The sequence below is a fragment of the Lissotriton helveticus genome, chromosome 9 (genome assembly GCF_964261635.1).
Source record: "Lissotriton helveticus chromosome 9, aLisHel1.1, whole genome shotgun sequence".
In the NCBI taxonomy this organism is placed as follows: Eukaryota; Metazoa; Chordata; class Amphibia; order Caudata; family Salamandridae; genus Lissotriton; species Lissotriton helveticus.
Genome location: NC_136070.1, coordinates 950,877,357 through 950,892,790, shown reverse-complemented (window position 1 = coordinate 950,892,790; position 15,434 = coordinate 950,877,357). Strand labels below are relative to the sequence as shown.

Here is a 15,434-nt window from a genome sequence, read left to right as displayed (position 1 = left end):
CATAGCTCGCAAGATCCTGATGAATCATCTGGAGACAATGGACACGAATGAATACATTCAGGTGGAAACTGCAGATACCAGAGTTAGCAAACCTCATAAAATATACGAAATAACATTACGTATAGAGGGAGATAAGACTAGGAAAATAAGGGGTCTATTTTGGGATAACCTCTCAAAAGGCTATGACATCCTTTTAGCTGAAAAAGACTGGCCCCCGGAGTTTGTCAGGGAGTGCCCTCATGGCGAAGAAATGATTATGCCTGCCTTCTCAAATCACATTCCAATTCATAAAAAATATACACTTGCAAGAAAGTGGGCAGTAGCCCAAGCACCTGCATTATATAAAAACCATGTTGGATGGGATGAGGACTCTCCTCCTCACAAAATCCAGTTAAAATGTCAACCAACTGCACAGAGGCAGTACCCAATTAAGCAAGAAGCTAAAAAACAGGTCAGGGAGATCTTAGATCAACTTGAATACCAGGGGGTGATTGAAACATGCACCTCACAAATGAACAATCCTTTGTTTCCTGTCTCCAAGCCAGACGATTCATATCGTCTAGTTTTGGACTACAGACACCTTAACTCATGTTGAAAAACCTTTGCAGTACAAAACTCACACAGTGCAGCACTAATGAATAACATTGTGCGCAAAAAATACAAAACAACATTAGACATCTCTAATGGATTCTTTTGTCAAAATATAGCACCTGAAAGCAGGTATTTGACCGCTTTCTCAATAATGGGCTCGCAGAAAAAAATCTGTCGACTCCCACAGGGGTTCAAGAACAGCCCAGGATTATTCTCATCAAGAGTAACAGAGTTACTACAAATGTATGATGATGAGGCATTATCTTATGTCGATGACATCTATCTAACAGATGATGACTTGGATACTCACTTGAAAAGAGTGAACACCATAATACTTGGGTTCGCAGCAGAGGGTTACAAATTCAACTTTAAAAAATCACGAATTACCCATCTAACAGTCCTGTTTTTAGGATATGAATTATCAAGTGAAGGCAAAAGCCTGGCAGACAATTTCTTAGAGAAATGTGCTGTAATCCAAGCACCAAGAACGCTGAAAAACTTACAATCAATTCTAGGTTTCCTGAATTTCGGAAGAACTTACATTCTAAATTATGCAGAGAGGATTAAACCTCTCTATGAACTAATAAAACCAGATTTTAAAACAATCAATTGGACTCAAAAACATACAGAAATTTTGAGATCATTGCAAACAGACATGTTAGCTAAAACAAAATTGCAAACACGCGATAACACACGCAACCTTGTAATCCGGGTCATCCCAGGAAGATGCGGATTCACATACCTAACCTCTAATGAGGGAGAAACGGTACCAATAGCACACAAATCACATTTGTACACAGAAGCTGAAAAAACATTCAGCATTAAGGAAAACATTGTAAATGCGGTCCAAACAGCTGTAGCAAACGAAAGAGACCAAGCCAAAGGCAGACGGATTACTGTTAGAACAGCAGAATCAGCCTTTGAGGCATTAACAAGCCCATGTAATTTACCTACTGTGGCATTAAATCCAAAATGGATACAATGGGAAAATTATCTTGCTACAGACCAAGTGAAATACTATTTTGACCCAGAAATGAAAAAAATAAAAAATCTAGAACATGAAAGAGAATATCCTCTGCCAATCGACATTCGGCCCATACAACAGTACGCCTGTGTAATATATACAGACGGACATGCACAACCCTCAGTTTGGGGAAAACCAGCCTCTAACGCCACATGCGGGATTGTTAAATACGTGTGGCGCGGAGGTAAATTGAGACCTCTGGTAACAAAATCACACACTGTAGAAAACAATTCAGATAAACAAACTGAAGTAATAGCGTTAAAAATGGCGCTAGATAATGCCGATCGCGAATTCCCGACACTAATAGTGTGCGATTCATATTACTGCGACAAATCATACAATAACGACTTGCAGAACTGGGTTCAAAACGGTTACAAAGATGACACAGGTGCCACAATAAAGCAAAAATCGCTTTGGGAACAAGTAGTTCTTTTACAGAAAGAACTACCAAAGACTCACGTGATACATTCATTGAGTCATGAACGTGATGGCGTTCACGTTTCAGGGAATTCATTGGCTGAGACAGCCACAGCGTAAGCAACTAAGCCGGCTTCCGTAGCTACAAAAAAGCGTTCAGGAAACTACGTAGACGGGGAAAAGATGCTGGCAGTAAAAACGTCATCAAAAGGCGACTGTGCAGCGCTACCTGTCAACTATCCACTCAATTATACATACGTAATCGATGCAAACTCCGTTCCTTTTGCTCAAATCCCTGGAGTGGGGGATAGGGTAATTCCAAACACGAACAGGAGAAACTTATTAATAGAAGACGCACATATGGGTGAGGGTCTAAGACACCTTAAGGTTAAGGAATCTCTGAAAGAATTACAATCAATATACTGGTGGCTGGGAATGAGCCTGCAAAACTACAAATTTGCATTTTACTGTCAAAACTGCAACAGAGACCGCAGTGGCGAAATGCCCGGAGTACTACCAATGCCCTTCTTTTAGAGATCACAAGAATACCAATACAAAATACCCAGAAAAAATGCGCCCCATTAATATTATTTAAGACTAGTTTCACTTAAAATGTAGACCCCGGCTCTCGGCTGACATCTGAACTGTTATAAAAGATTTGCGAGTCTATAGCGGCATAGACGCAAAAGGCATGCTACATTCTGACCAGGATCCTGCTTTTAGCTCTCGAGCTTATGAGGAGGACATGACCAGCATGGGCATTGCATTGCGGGAATCTTATCACTTCCTTCCTGAGGGAAATGGGATGGTGGAAAGAAAAAACCGAGACATAAAGCAATCTATAACGGCTAAGGTATTAGGTTCGGGGGTTGGGTGGGTCAAACATTTAATAAGTGTCCAACGTAGTCTTAACAATCTGCCAAGAAATTCTCTAAAAGGTTTCAGTCCGTACGAACTATTGTCCGGGACTAGAATGCATATCCAGGATCTCAATAGTCAGACTTCAGTGGTAGAAAGAAAATGCTTTGATATCAAAGATCGTTTGGCTATTTTACAGGACTTAAATGAAACAAGAAAAGACCTGAGCAACATAAAGTTGAAACAACAGCCAACAGCCACTGAAGAGAAACCACCTGTCCCAGCAAGGCCTGTCTGGATTCCAAAGATTGGGGATCTGGTCAGAGAGAAAATCGCGGTGAAGAAGGAATTTGGGCCTTCTTACAGAAAAGCAGTACCTGTCTTAGCTGTCAACGGAACAAGATCAGTTGTACTACCGCCCCTTGCTGGTAAAAAGGAGAACTGAGTTGTATCCATCGACCTGGTTAAACCACAATCATGTGGCCAATAATAAGTAGTAGGCCAAGTGGACTCCCAAGAAATAGCAGAACACCAAAGTTTGCTACAAATCAAGAGGTTCAAACTGAGAGACTAATCACATTTGATAAACCTACAGTGAATCAACAAGGACTATGCAACAAAGCCATGGAACGTATGCCTCTTGAAACCCAAATTGCAACAATTCATCAAGAAACACCTGTCTACAACGATGTAGCCACAGACTATGCTAATAAAACAAAGAAAAATCCAGAAGCAATTCCAATAATTGACAGAACTGCATCAGGCTACTTCATCAATTTTGATGACTTTTCTGAGGATCCGAGCGAACCTGAGGAACAGCCAACAACAACAAAAACTTTTAAAGACAAAACTAAAGAACTCTTTCATCAACTACAAAAAACCTATCTGATTTCCCCATGGATTGAATTTTGGGTGGTGCTAGGTGTACTTTTCCTCCTGCTTTGGCTCATCATGGTGCTATGCTTGGGACACTTCATTGAGGGGAAATATGTTACAATGGACACAGCAAGCCAGAATATCAACCTGGTCCTAAAGCCACACAAGTCTTCACACATCGAGAAAGAGAACTTTCTTCAGTAAACTTCACAGCCAATCCAATACCCGGTGGGGTAGCATGGGACAAAACAGATTACGATATATATGGCCCGGTCGAGCTCTTGAAGTATCCTCATCAATTTAAGGTTTCATTAAGTGACTTTGTAAAACCGAGTACATTCTCTGATGATTGGGATTTTGAAAGTATTAATGATAGAATGTCAGACTTAGTTATGTCAGCAAAATGTACAGAACATGATTATTTACAAGGTTCATCGAATTATGATCAGATGTGCTGCTACAACCACTATGGTAACCATTATTTGCATAAATCTGCTCAACCTAGAAATGTTTTAAATTATAATCAATGGGAACATTGTGCAACTCCACCAAAAGGTAGTTCGAAAACATTTTATGAGAAATTTCCATACTTCTCAGGGTTTAACACAAGTGAAGCAGAAACGTTTTATTTCAAACTGTTGAATAAGACAGGAATGAAAACCATGCTGACAAATACAACATTAATCTATTCAGAAACATTTTTTGAAAAAATGAATACATTTGGTTTTGATTTTTGGAACAATAACATTGAGACAAAAACAATCTGGGGTACTAAAGATTGGCAAGTGCAAGGTATAGAGTCATTATCCAGAGCCTGCATGATCCCAGAACAAATTATATTTTTGAATGACACAATTCAACAAACAACCTGTCTTGGCCTAGCCAAAATTAAAGACTTAAACAAACCGTCTATTCCAAAGCCAACACCTGATAGTAATAGCACTACAGAGGTTGAGATAGACGTATCCCATATTTTAAACCAAAACAGAACACATCCTGATTGGAAAAAATGGTTGATCTGGCCCACAGACACTAATAACGGTCAAGATAGATTCCTGAACAAAATACAGGGGTTCAAATTGACCAGGCCAGACCCTAGATACTCCCAGCGACAACATCCAGGGATAGTAACAACATACAGTGTAGGAAAACTCTGCCTCGAATGGTTACAGACATCCACACTGGCAGAAATTAAGCAACACTTAACTTTACTTAAGGAAGGTGCTGACTTGTGTGATTTCATTATGGGACCACGCAAACAGCGTCAAAAATGTTTCATAGCGGCCTCTATATATGCAGCTTATAACGAAGTTTGAAAAGAAACTCAAATTAAAACAGCAGAGAAAATACGGGAAATTGACCGTATTAATTTGGAAAAATCACTTTCTGTTGTGGACAATGGGTTAATGACTCTGTCTTCCAGAATATATTCACTGGACAGTATTGTATCATCTGCAATCGATATAATAGAGCAGGACATGCTAATGTTAAAACATGGTCAGTCCCAATTGCGTTCTATTGTACAGCTTGGCTGGACGTTACAAAATCTGCGTTCAGACTACGTGCCTTGGCGTTTAATCAACACAACGTCACTATTCTCTATCTTTAAGCTTACTGATATACAAATCAGCTTGAGGTATATAAAGGGGTCCCAGACCAAACAGACAATTAATTATTTACATTCACATATTTTTTAGAATAGATCCAAAGCAAATAAGGGTGCACAGTGTTTTTATTTTCACTGCACCATGGAACATTCAATGATTGAAAAATCAATAATAGAGTACACAAAATTCAAATGCGCCCACAAGAGGAGGGGAAGGAGTGCATGGGAGGGAAAAACATTTCAACTAGTTACACATCACTAATCAAAAATCATTGTGCATAAATCCATGAGTTAAATCCTAATTATCATTGATCCACATATGAGAGGTCAAGGAAAAACACATGTCAGACACAACATTCTTCATGAAAGAGAGTCTCTTTCATGAAGAATGTTGTGTCTGACATGTGTTTTTCCTTGACCTCTCATATGTGGATCAATGATAATTAGGATTTAACTCATGGATTTATGCACAATGATTTTTGATTAGTGATGTGTTTGGATCTATTCTAAAAAATATGTGAATGTAAATAATTAATTGTCTGTTTGGTCTGGGACCCCTTTATATACCTCAATCAATTACCCAGGTCCCACTGACTGCATGGGTCTAACCCCCTTATCTACAACATACAAATCAGCTTGGCACAAAAGGGAGCAGAATATACAATTCTGAGCATTGAAAAACTGGAGAGATTACCATTGACAATGTCAGAACGACCTGTCATTGAATGGATAATACACAGGATAATAACTATTCCGATAACGACTTTCCAATTTCAATACTGCCAAAAGTATATACAGGCAGGCCAGTATGAAAGGTTGGGTTAAGGATACATCAAGTCATCATGGAAATTACCTTACACTCACATGTGTTATAGTGAAAAAGGACAGAATGTATTTCTTAGTGGATATAATTTGAAAAATCACTAAGTGGTATACTTCTGTGTCAGGGTATAAATCTACATGGGGCCTGTGAGGGGTCTTCAAATAACCTTTCATGTCACCAGCTTGGCACACCTGCAACTCGAATAGAGCCATTCTTTAGACGGCTTTCGAACGGGAGCTACATTCTAATAGTGGACCACAGATGTTGTGGCTTGGTGCCAGGAAAAGCTTATCTGGTAAGCGTTTCGTCCAGGGTCACTTGCTGTATGCAAGTATTGTATCCGAACGACACTCCAGACAGGGAGGGAAAAATTTGGCCCAGTTTGAAAATCTCTTCTATTCGAATTGATACTTTAAGCAGAATGAAGTCTGTTCTTCTACAGACGCCAGTGCACTTGACGTCATAAAAAGAAACGTATGATCTCCAAGTTGCAAGGACAACGGCAGAGATACATAACCTTTTATCAACAATTTGCCCCCTACACTTCGCAGAAATGCTAAACGAAATCTTAAACATTTCTGATACGAATGGTATCGTGAGTGTATTTAAGACAATTTTTTCGGGACTGTTGACACCTTTCAAAGCAGTCCTGGGCATCTTCCCTAATTTTGTCCATTCACTCTTTGGCGGCCTTCCACTCCTGTTGGGACTCGTAGCAGGCATTTTATTTTTGATACTCCTGCTTCGTATGGCAAGCCTTGTCACAGACAAGACTCCAGCAACAATGGAAGAAGCGATCCTAGCTATACGCTATCGGGACCGCATAACTAAAGTCCTTGGATTAGCCCGGCTAAGAGATCTGAACATGACCTGGTTTCTTTCATTCAGACCCATCTGGCAGAACTGTATCTTACCTGTGTTAAGATGTATGCTGTGCGGAGAAGAATGCGTGTTAGACGTCTGTCTCACACTACAATCAGAAGTACCATTGGATACAGATACTTTGCTAAGTCCAGTAAAGGCTCATGCATCGTGTTGTCCCCAGCGGTTACCCATCCTGATGACGGCATTCGTTGAGACTTCACCACTGCGATTGAAGGGTAGTGAAGTGCAAGATGAGCAGCATCAACCAGGTACGACCTTCTGTGAGCACTGCTGATCATGTCATCGATGATAGCAATCATTCCCACGACTGCACAGTTGCGGCATTTTCCAACTTGGTCGAACTTTCACCTGAAGCGGTAAACTGCTTTTTTGAAAGTCTGTCTGAAATGATGTTCTCCCCTGAACAAAAAGAATAAACTTTTAAGCAAACGAGCACTCGGCGTTGCCTGACTACTCTGAATTTGGCATTCAGCTTTAAAAACAAAAGCTTCTGAAAATATTTGGAACTGTTTTGACTTCTTTCCTTGAAAAAACGAAATTATTTTTTTCCCGATTCCAAAATATTTACCTTTTTTTTGGCACTCATCCTCTGCTTAAAGTAGAACTATTCTTAGAGAACAGAGCTTCTATTTTTAGGAACTCTAGAGACAATATATTACCTCAGCCTCTAGCATATTTACAAATAACTGTATTTATATGTGATGAAATGGTCTCGCACTTTTCTTTTCTGTATTAAGAGCCATTTCATGTGTAATTTTCGCAAATCATTCATGCTGATATATATGTGCATCCTTTTAATGAATGATTACACTGCTTGAAAGCATACAGTACCTATACTCATTTTTAGTGTATTTCGCATATGCCATTTCAGATGCAAAAAATGTATTTTGGGGTGGATCGGTATACACATGCACCGTTAGATATGTTTACCATTGCTTAGTTTAGTAATTATGGACATGAATTCGTGGAGTGGGTGTAGTGTGTTTATCTAGGTACCTGAATCAATATTCCTATTCTTTGCCCTTGTCCAGTTATAAATCAATAATATCCATACAACGGCATAGAAACCCTTTACATAATTCAGTCATAGCGCATGCTGTCACATTAGGCAAGCCTATTCCTCCAGCCCCCTAGAAAGCACACCGAGTTCTTAAACAAATCCAAGCCTCCAGCAACCTGGGAAATCCCCGCTGCTTTGTTTTGATTTCGTCCGAGAACTCCTGTAAAGCACTGTAAGAACGACCAGTTCTTAGTGACATCTTTATTGACGTCTTATGTCCAGCCTTACGTCAAACCCGGCACCTTTCAGGTATAAATATACCAACGTTGCCTTAAGCAAACACACGGTGGTAATCCTGGAGCAGAGCAGCTATCTACTTCCGAAGAGCCCAGCTGATGCGAGAGCCCACGGACGCTGCCCCTCCCTTTTGACACGCTGAGAAAGACGCTGTCTTTTCTCTTGCCGAGAAATCCAGCCTCCGGCGTTTCCAGCTTAACCTTGCGGGTGACTGGGATACCGAGTCCTGAGAGAGAGATACCAGCCCTCCTGCCTTCTAATACCCAGGTACTGAACTGACTAAACCCTTACAGAGAATTCTTGAGTCAGATCCTTGGCAAAACAAACTTAACTTAAACTGCTACTTACTTACTCCTTCCCACGTATTAGGCTTAGGTCAGGTACACCGGGGTAGGCGTAGTTAGAAGCACCAGTTGAGTACGATTAGTCAATGTATATATGTATGTAACTATTTTATCCATTTTAAAGTATCATATGGCTAAGAAACCATATCAATGCTTTTACAGTATTATTTCATAATTTTGCTTTTACTGTATGCACTTTACTTAACTATAAGTATTGCAATTGTAGCAATTCATTTCTCTTGTATGAGGAAAGAGACTGCTCAATAAATAACACCTTTTATTGAAAACGCCCGTCTCTCTTTTTCTCTGCAGTCTGGTGAAACTAAGTACGCACCTTTGAGTAAAATAGCTGTCTTTTGTTTTCACACGACTCTAGAGATATACTCTTATTCAGGGAGAGCAAAGTTGTCATGGTTTATGGTGGTCAGAAACTAAATCCCTTCTTGTCTATCCAGGGAGGTTAAACTCCTCCTCGCTTATTCGAGAAAGTTTCTAGTGAACTCTGAGCTAGCTGGCACAAAACATAAGTCTAATATAGTCAGTAGAGACCTAGTTAACCTCAGTCCTACGTCTACACTACTGAAGATATTATTCCAATGCGCAGAGCCTATTGGGACTATAGGAACTACACTACAAGATAATGTGGCACCTGTGCATTATTTGAATGAGAGAGTGAGGAGATATTTAGTCAGCGAGGTAATGAGAATTTGGTTTTACATCATCAAGCAGAATTTCATTTAAATTTCAGTGAACTTGTTGGAGAATGTGAAACTCAGGCCAAACTAGTGGCAACTACATTTTGAGGATTTTTGCCTGTTGAGGAACACTTCTATGGACAGTTTTGCCACTCAGAACAACCAGAAAGGCACCATCCTTTGTTTCAGAGAGTTTACAGCAACAACCCTTCTGGGGGATACGATCATAGTGAATTGGTAGTCCACAAATCATTACACAATTGGTCTTGCTGCGCTTCCTCCACATGTAGTCTGGAGGACGTTTTTTTTTAGGCGGAGGTTATCTTGATTTTCCTCTATTGGGTGAATAGAACATAGTTCTCTAATCAGCTGGATCTAAAAATGTAAGCTCTCTTGTGCTTTTTAAGGTAGTGGTGTGGCATTTGTTCCAGATTCTGATGCGGTCTTCAACCTTAGAGGGAGGCATGCTCACCTTAGTAAACTAATTTCTATTTAGGGCCTTGTTTTGGTCATGATGTATTCCTCTTCCAAATGTATGTAGGGGTACAGGTGGATTAAGTTCTATGACTTGGGGCCCGATGTAGGTAATAGTGAAATACCGAATTCTAAATATAGAATTTTACCGATTCAGTATTTAGAATTCGGTATTTCAGATGTAGGTAAGAATTCGGTAAAAAATACCGGATCCTTAATATTCGTTATTACCGAATCAGTAATTGGGATTCGGTAATAATGAATGCCTACCTATTCATTCCTATGGGCTTGGAGGCCCATAGGAATGAATGTGAAGACATTTGGTATTACCGATTCGGTATTACCGTATCGGTAATACCGGTAGGTATTTCAAAGGTGCCAGGGTCTCCAAAGGACACCCTGTTGCACCCCTGAAATGTGCATGTGTGCACATGTGGCAAACATGCATGCCCTAAGGGCATGGATGTGTGCCACATGGCACTTCCAAAAAATCAAGAAAGTACTTTTTTAAAGGAATTCGGTAATCACCACCAACTTGAAGTTGGTGGTAATTACCGATTTCCTTAAGGCCCAAAAGCACTCTTTTATGTGCTTTCTACATTGCATTTAAGGAATTGGTATTACTGATTCCTTAAATGCAAGTCCAATAAGGAATTGGTATTAAGGAATCTGTATTTACCGATCCCTTATTACCGAATCCTTCCCTACATCACGAATGCCTAAATACTGGCCGGTGACGGTAAAATTTACCGAATTTCACCGTTACCGACCGGTATTTGGGCCACCTACATTAGACCCTTAATGTCATGCTTATTGAATCCACTTTCCTGTGAGGTTCTTCCCATTTTTGATTAAGTGGTGAATGGGGCAAGTGCCTGTAAAAGCTATTTGTAATGAAGTGCTTAAGTCTTTCGGAACACTTTCCTCCTAAACTCCTTGTATCCTCTAAGTGGATTTTGAATCTGGTGTTAATTTTCCAACTGGCCATGCAGGGTAGTTGAGAATCTTTTACACAGGGCATATCCTGAGAAGATGTGAACTTGTTACAGTGTCTAATTTGTACTACATCACATACTGTGACAATCATATCCTTATGGGGTTTTTCAGAAATAGATAAGCAAGATGGATTGTTTCCTTCATCAAACTGTGTTAAATGGAGGGTGGCGATACTAAGAATAGAGGCAAGCTCGCTCGGCACTGAACTTCTTTGTGTGGATCTCTGGTACAATCCTATTTATGTGTTTGCCGCGCGCAACTTGTACACCGATGATTGCAAGGCCTTTTCTCCAGGTTCTAAGAAAGTCAGTAGTGACAAGGCATTATGTGTGGTGGGCACTGCCATGTACCACTGCAGTCCTACAGCCTATTGCAGGCAATACATTGAACAGTTATTACTTTATTGCTCCTGACTCTCCAAAGATAACTGTGTCCAGAAGTTAAGGCGTACTCCACAATGTGTTAGTAAGTTTGGGACTTGATGTATGTCACTATAATCATACCGTCAAATCGGTGTCCAGCCAGAGCCATACCTTTTATGGAAAATGTATATTCCCCATTTACAGTGATAAAATGTAGGGAGGTTAAAATAATATTTCAGACCAAAGAAGAATCTCCTACCACCTCAAAGGGTTGAGATCAGACTCCAGATAATATTCTAGTGCTGTGTTAGTGACATTTATACAGCACACATTCTACTATTATTACAACTTCATAGCACCGTAGTTCGTTTGTCATGACATGTTTAAAAGTAGTGTTATCCTATGTGGAAGGATGGCAAAGACTCCGTAGCATTTGGATCTCTTCAGTTGTGCTATTGTTTGCAGGTCCCAATATTTTGTCAATGGAAAAAAGGTGTCTGACACAGGGTTAAGGTGTACCTCAAAGGACTATCATTGGTCTGCCTGTTATCCTAGTTTCTTCACAGTTAGTTGTTCAAGTAATGCATATTTCAAGATTGTATGCTTTACTATAGGAAAACATACTTTGTCTACCTAAAGTTCATGTCTTTTGGTGGTATTGTGTTTACAGCTAGTGAAAATTATATTTTATTTTTATTCATCACTCATTTTGATGTGCCATAATTCTTACTTTTCTTATGTTCTTTTATTTGATTCATTTTGCATTCCTATCTCTGCTGGTCATTTCTGTGTATTTCCTTTCCATTTGTGCTGTACATTCTATTCTACTTTATTTAAGCTTTCTCTCATTATCCTGTCAGTCATCTCACTTCTTTCTCAGCTTCTTCCACGATCCCCCATTTACCCTTCTTCACTTCATCTGTTTCCAGAAGCATATATTCCACCTCAGCTCTTCTACAATGGGAAGGTGGAGTACTTTGATCTTCAGAGGCTTGGTGGACTGTTGTCACATCTCAAAAAGACGCTTAAAGGTAAGAGCAAGCTTAACCCACGAAAATGCCTTGATATATAAACATAAATATGCTTTTTTTAGCTCAGAGCTCAGAAGGACCTCCCTAACACCGTTCATCATTCAGAATCTGCAAGGACTTTGGTTATCTGACTGTGGGTGTAGCTTCTTACTTCCTACACAGGCTCCTCTCTCTTTGAAGATACTTGCTTTTGTCTGTAAGTTCCCTCAGAATAGCGAGCAATCTGTATAATCTATCTTCCCTTCAAAAGCAACACAGAAAAAAAGCACACAGAGCAATTGTTGTCCTCCACAAGGAAGTGGTCACCATGTTTAGTAAGTCCATGTTTAGTAAGTCCAGGAGCCAGCAGTGCCACCCTCTATCTCCATAAACAACAGCTCTTCTTTTGAGCCAGTTCCTCTGTTGGAGATGTTAAATTCTAAATGTCCTTCTCGTTCCGATGTTGTGTACATTGTGGCTTTTAAGAAAGCCATGCTGCAGAACTTTGTTTTTTTCTGAACCTTCTGGACGCCCACTGTGCTACAGTTGATTCTGGACCATCAATCTCAGCCTCTCGGGCAACTCCTACCCCAGCATAAATCCTCTATCTGGAGCTGGACACGACCAACGTTTAGGTTTCAGACTAATATGGGCAAGGGTGGCAAATGCAATGAAACATGGGCCAGATGTACATAAAATGCATCTGATAAAAGCAATTTGTGACCCAATACGATTCACTATCATCACTGAGAGATGGTGGCCTGCTGGGGTCAGCAGAGCACCATATCTGATTGCTTCTTAATAAAGCAATCAGTTTTTTAATGCAGCTGTTTTCCTTAAAGAAAATGGAAATCTCTACAAACTTTGTATAGGAGTAAGCTGTGGTCCCATAGACCACTGTCTACTCCTAAAAATGTGTTTGAGACATGTGTGCTTTGCATACTCCTGCCATCTTGTGTTGGGCCCGGATGTTTGCCAGTGTTTTTTCTTTGAAGTCTTTTCCAGGCACGAGGTAAGGTGACTCCTCCTTTAGGTGATAGTGTGCATGGGCATTGCTTTTTTCCTGCCATCGAGTTCGGACGTAGTTTGCATCGCTCCAGTTCGAGACCATTCTTTGGGATTCCTTTTGTGTGCAATCGTCTGTATGCCCTTGTCGGTATTGTTTCAAACGCGTTTCCCACCCTTTGCGTGTTAAAATCGGAAAACTCTCCTAGTAGGATTGAGAAAACGCCAACTGTGGCCTTTGAGACTAGCCCATTTTCACTTAACTTCCACTTGAGGAAACCATCATGGATTAGAATCAGAATCAGAACAAAGCTTTATTTGGATTGTGGTTCGACAATCATAAAAAGCGCAAGTAATAAAGAAATTAGCAAAGTTAAAAACATTGATGATTTGCAATATTAAAATACATCACATGGTTATCTACACAAATTAAAATAAACTATAATTTATCAAGCAAATATCTACAAAAAGCTTCCTTCTTAATCCTAAAAAACAATGCTCTTTCTATGGTGGAGTATCCTTTTTAAGAACATAGATAGCCTCCAGGCAACATGTTCATTTTCTAAAAACTGGAGCTTAATAAAAGCAGGTCTGCATTGTCTCAGCCCCCACTTGCGTAGAATCGGGATTATCCAAAACTTTCTTGCCTCCGTATACATTTTTAAAATAGAACCAAGTGCATAGATGATTGGGGCGACAGGTTATCACATGGGCAAAGTTGTAGCTCACTTGCCCAATCATTCATCTTGGGGAAAGAGACAAATCTGTGTATTGTCCCCAGTCTTAATATAAATAGTAAAAGCCTGCCAAAGCCAGCTGGCACGAAAGCTAAATAGGTCTGTAGGCTAAAGGTACTAAGGACCATCTGGTGATTCAGAGCACTAGGTTTACTAACTTCTCCAGACAGTCTTTTACTTTCCAAGAAAGAAAGTACCACCTTTCTAAGACTTTTCCTAGAAATCAGGGCAATAGTGCTGGGATTAGTGAAGTATTCCGGGTTAATGTAGTAAGCTTCCACTTTAATTCTAGTCATGTTTATGGTAGAATGTTTCTAATTGTGCTTAGTTACCTAAGAATGTCCTGTTGGCATTCTTGAGTTGATGTCTATTAGAGCCAGTGTAGGAATCAACTGGCTCTAACAGACATCAACTCAAAAATGCCAACAGGACATTCTTAGGTAACTAAGCACAATTAGAAACATTCTACCATAAACATGACTAGAATTAAAGTGGAAGCTTACTACATTAACCCGGAATACTTCACTAATCCCAGCACTATTGCCCTGATTTCTAGGAAAAGTCTTAGAAAGGTGGTACTTTCCTCGTCGCCATAAAATTGTAGTAATTCAGAAGATACGAAAGTAGATGTCTTGAGTATATTTATTCAGTTACATGGAGAGAGAGCCATTGTAGGAATCAACTGGCTCTAACAGACATCAACTCAAGAATGCCAACAGGACATTCTTGGGTAACTAAGCACAATTAGAAATATTCTACCATAAACATGACTAGAATTAAAGTGGAAGCTTACTACAGTTACCTATGTCTTTTGTAAAGTCCTGGATATACTTAAGCCACGGTATCCTTAGCACACCCTCCAGGCTCAAACAGTCCTGTAATAGGTCCCTGTTAAGTTTGGTCTCCTCCCTTGCCCAGATCCTCTGCCAGAGGAGAATTGGTTCCATTTTAATGAGGTCTGATATGTGTGGGAGACCCAACTCAGCATGGCAGACATAGGTTGAGGTACTGGAGGAAGCTGACAAAATATATTTAATAAAAGAATTCTCCACTAATTGTATTGAGTTTGTGTTTACAAAACCCCAGATCCCGGCCCCATAAATAACAGTTGCAAAAGCAGCTGTTGATCTTATTAGAGCCAGCTTTTTGCTACCACGGCTTGGGCCCAGTTGTCATTATGACTAAACAGAATTCCTAGATAAGAAAAGCCACTAGTTGATATCAATGGTTTACCCTCCACCAGAATGTCCCTGCATTTCTTAATCCTGTGACCGCATCTCATTACAAAGGTTTTAGAGATGTTAATCCTAAAATCCAGCTCCTTCATAAAATTAAAGAAGTTGTTTAGGGTCCTTTGTAGGCCAATCTGGGTGCGGGACATGATTACAGCATCATCCGCATAGAGTAATGCTGGGAAGGCGGCAATTACCTACT

The 15,434-nt window shown here is 40.0% G+C and overlaps 1 protein-coding gene across 3 annotated transcripts in view; it reads left to right on the top strand.

Annotated features, from left to right (window-relative positions):
- Positions 1–15,434, top strand: part of RNF123 (ring finger protein 123) — a 1,600,675-nt gene that overhangs the window by 541,574 nt on the left and 1,043,667 nt on the right. For all 3 annotated transcript variants that reach the window (XM_078661207.1, XM_078661208.1, XM_078661206.1), the window contains exon 21: positions 12,178–12,279. In XM_078661207.1, the coding sequence (XP_078517333.1) occupies positions 12,178–12,279 (102 nt within the window). The remainder of the gene's footprint in view (positions 1–12,177; positions 12,280–15,434) is intronic.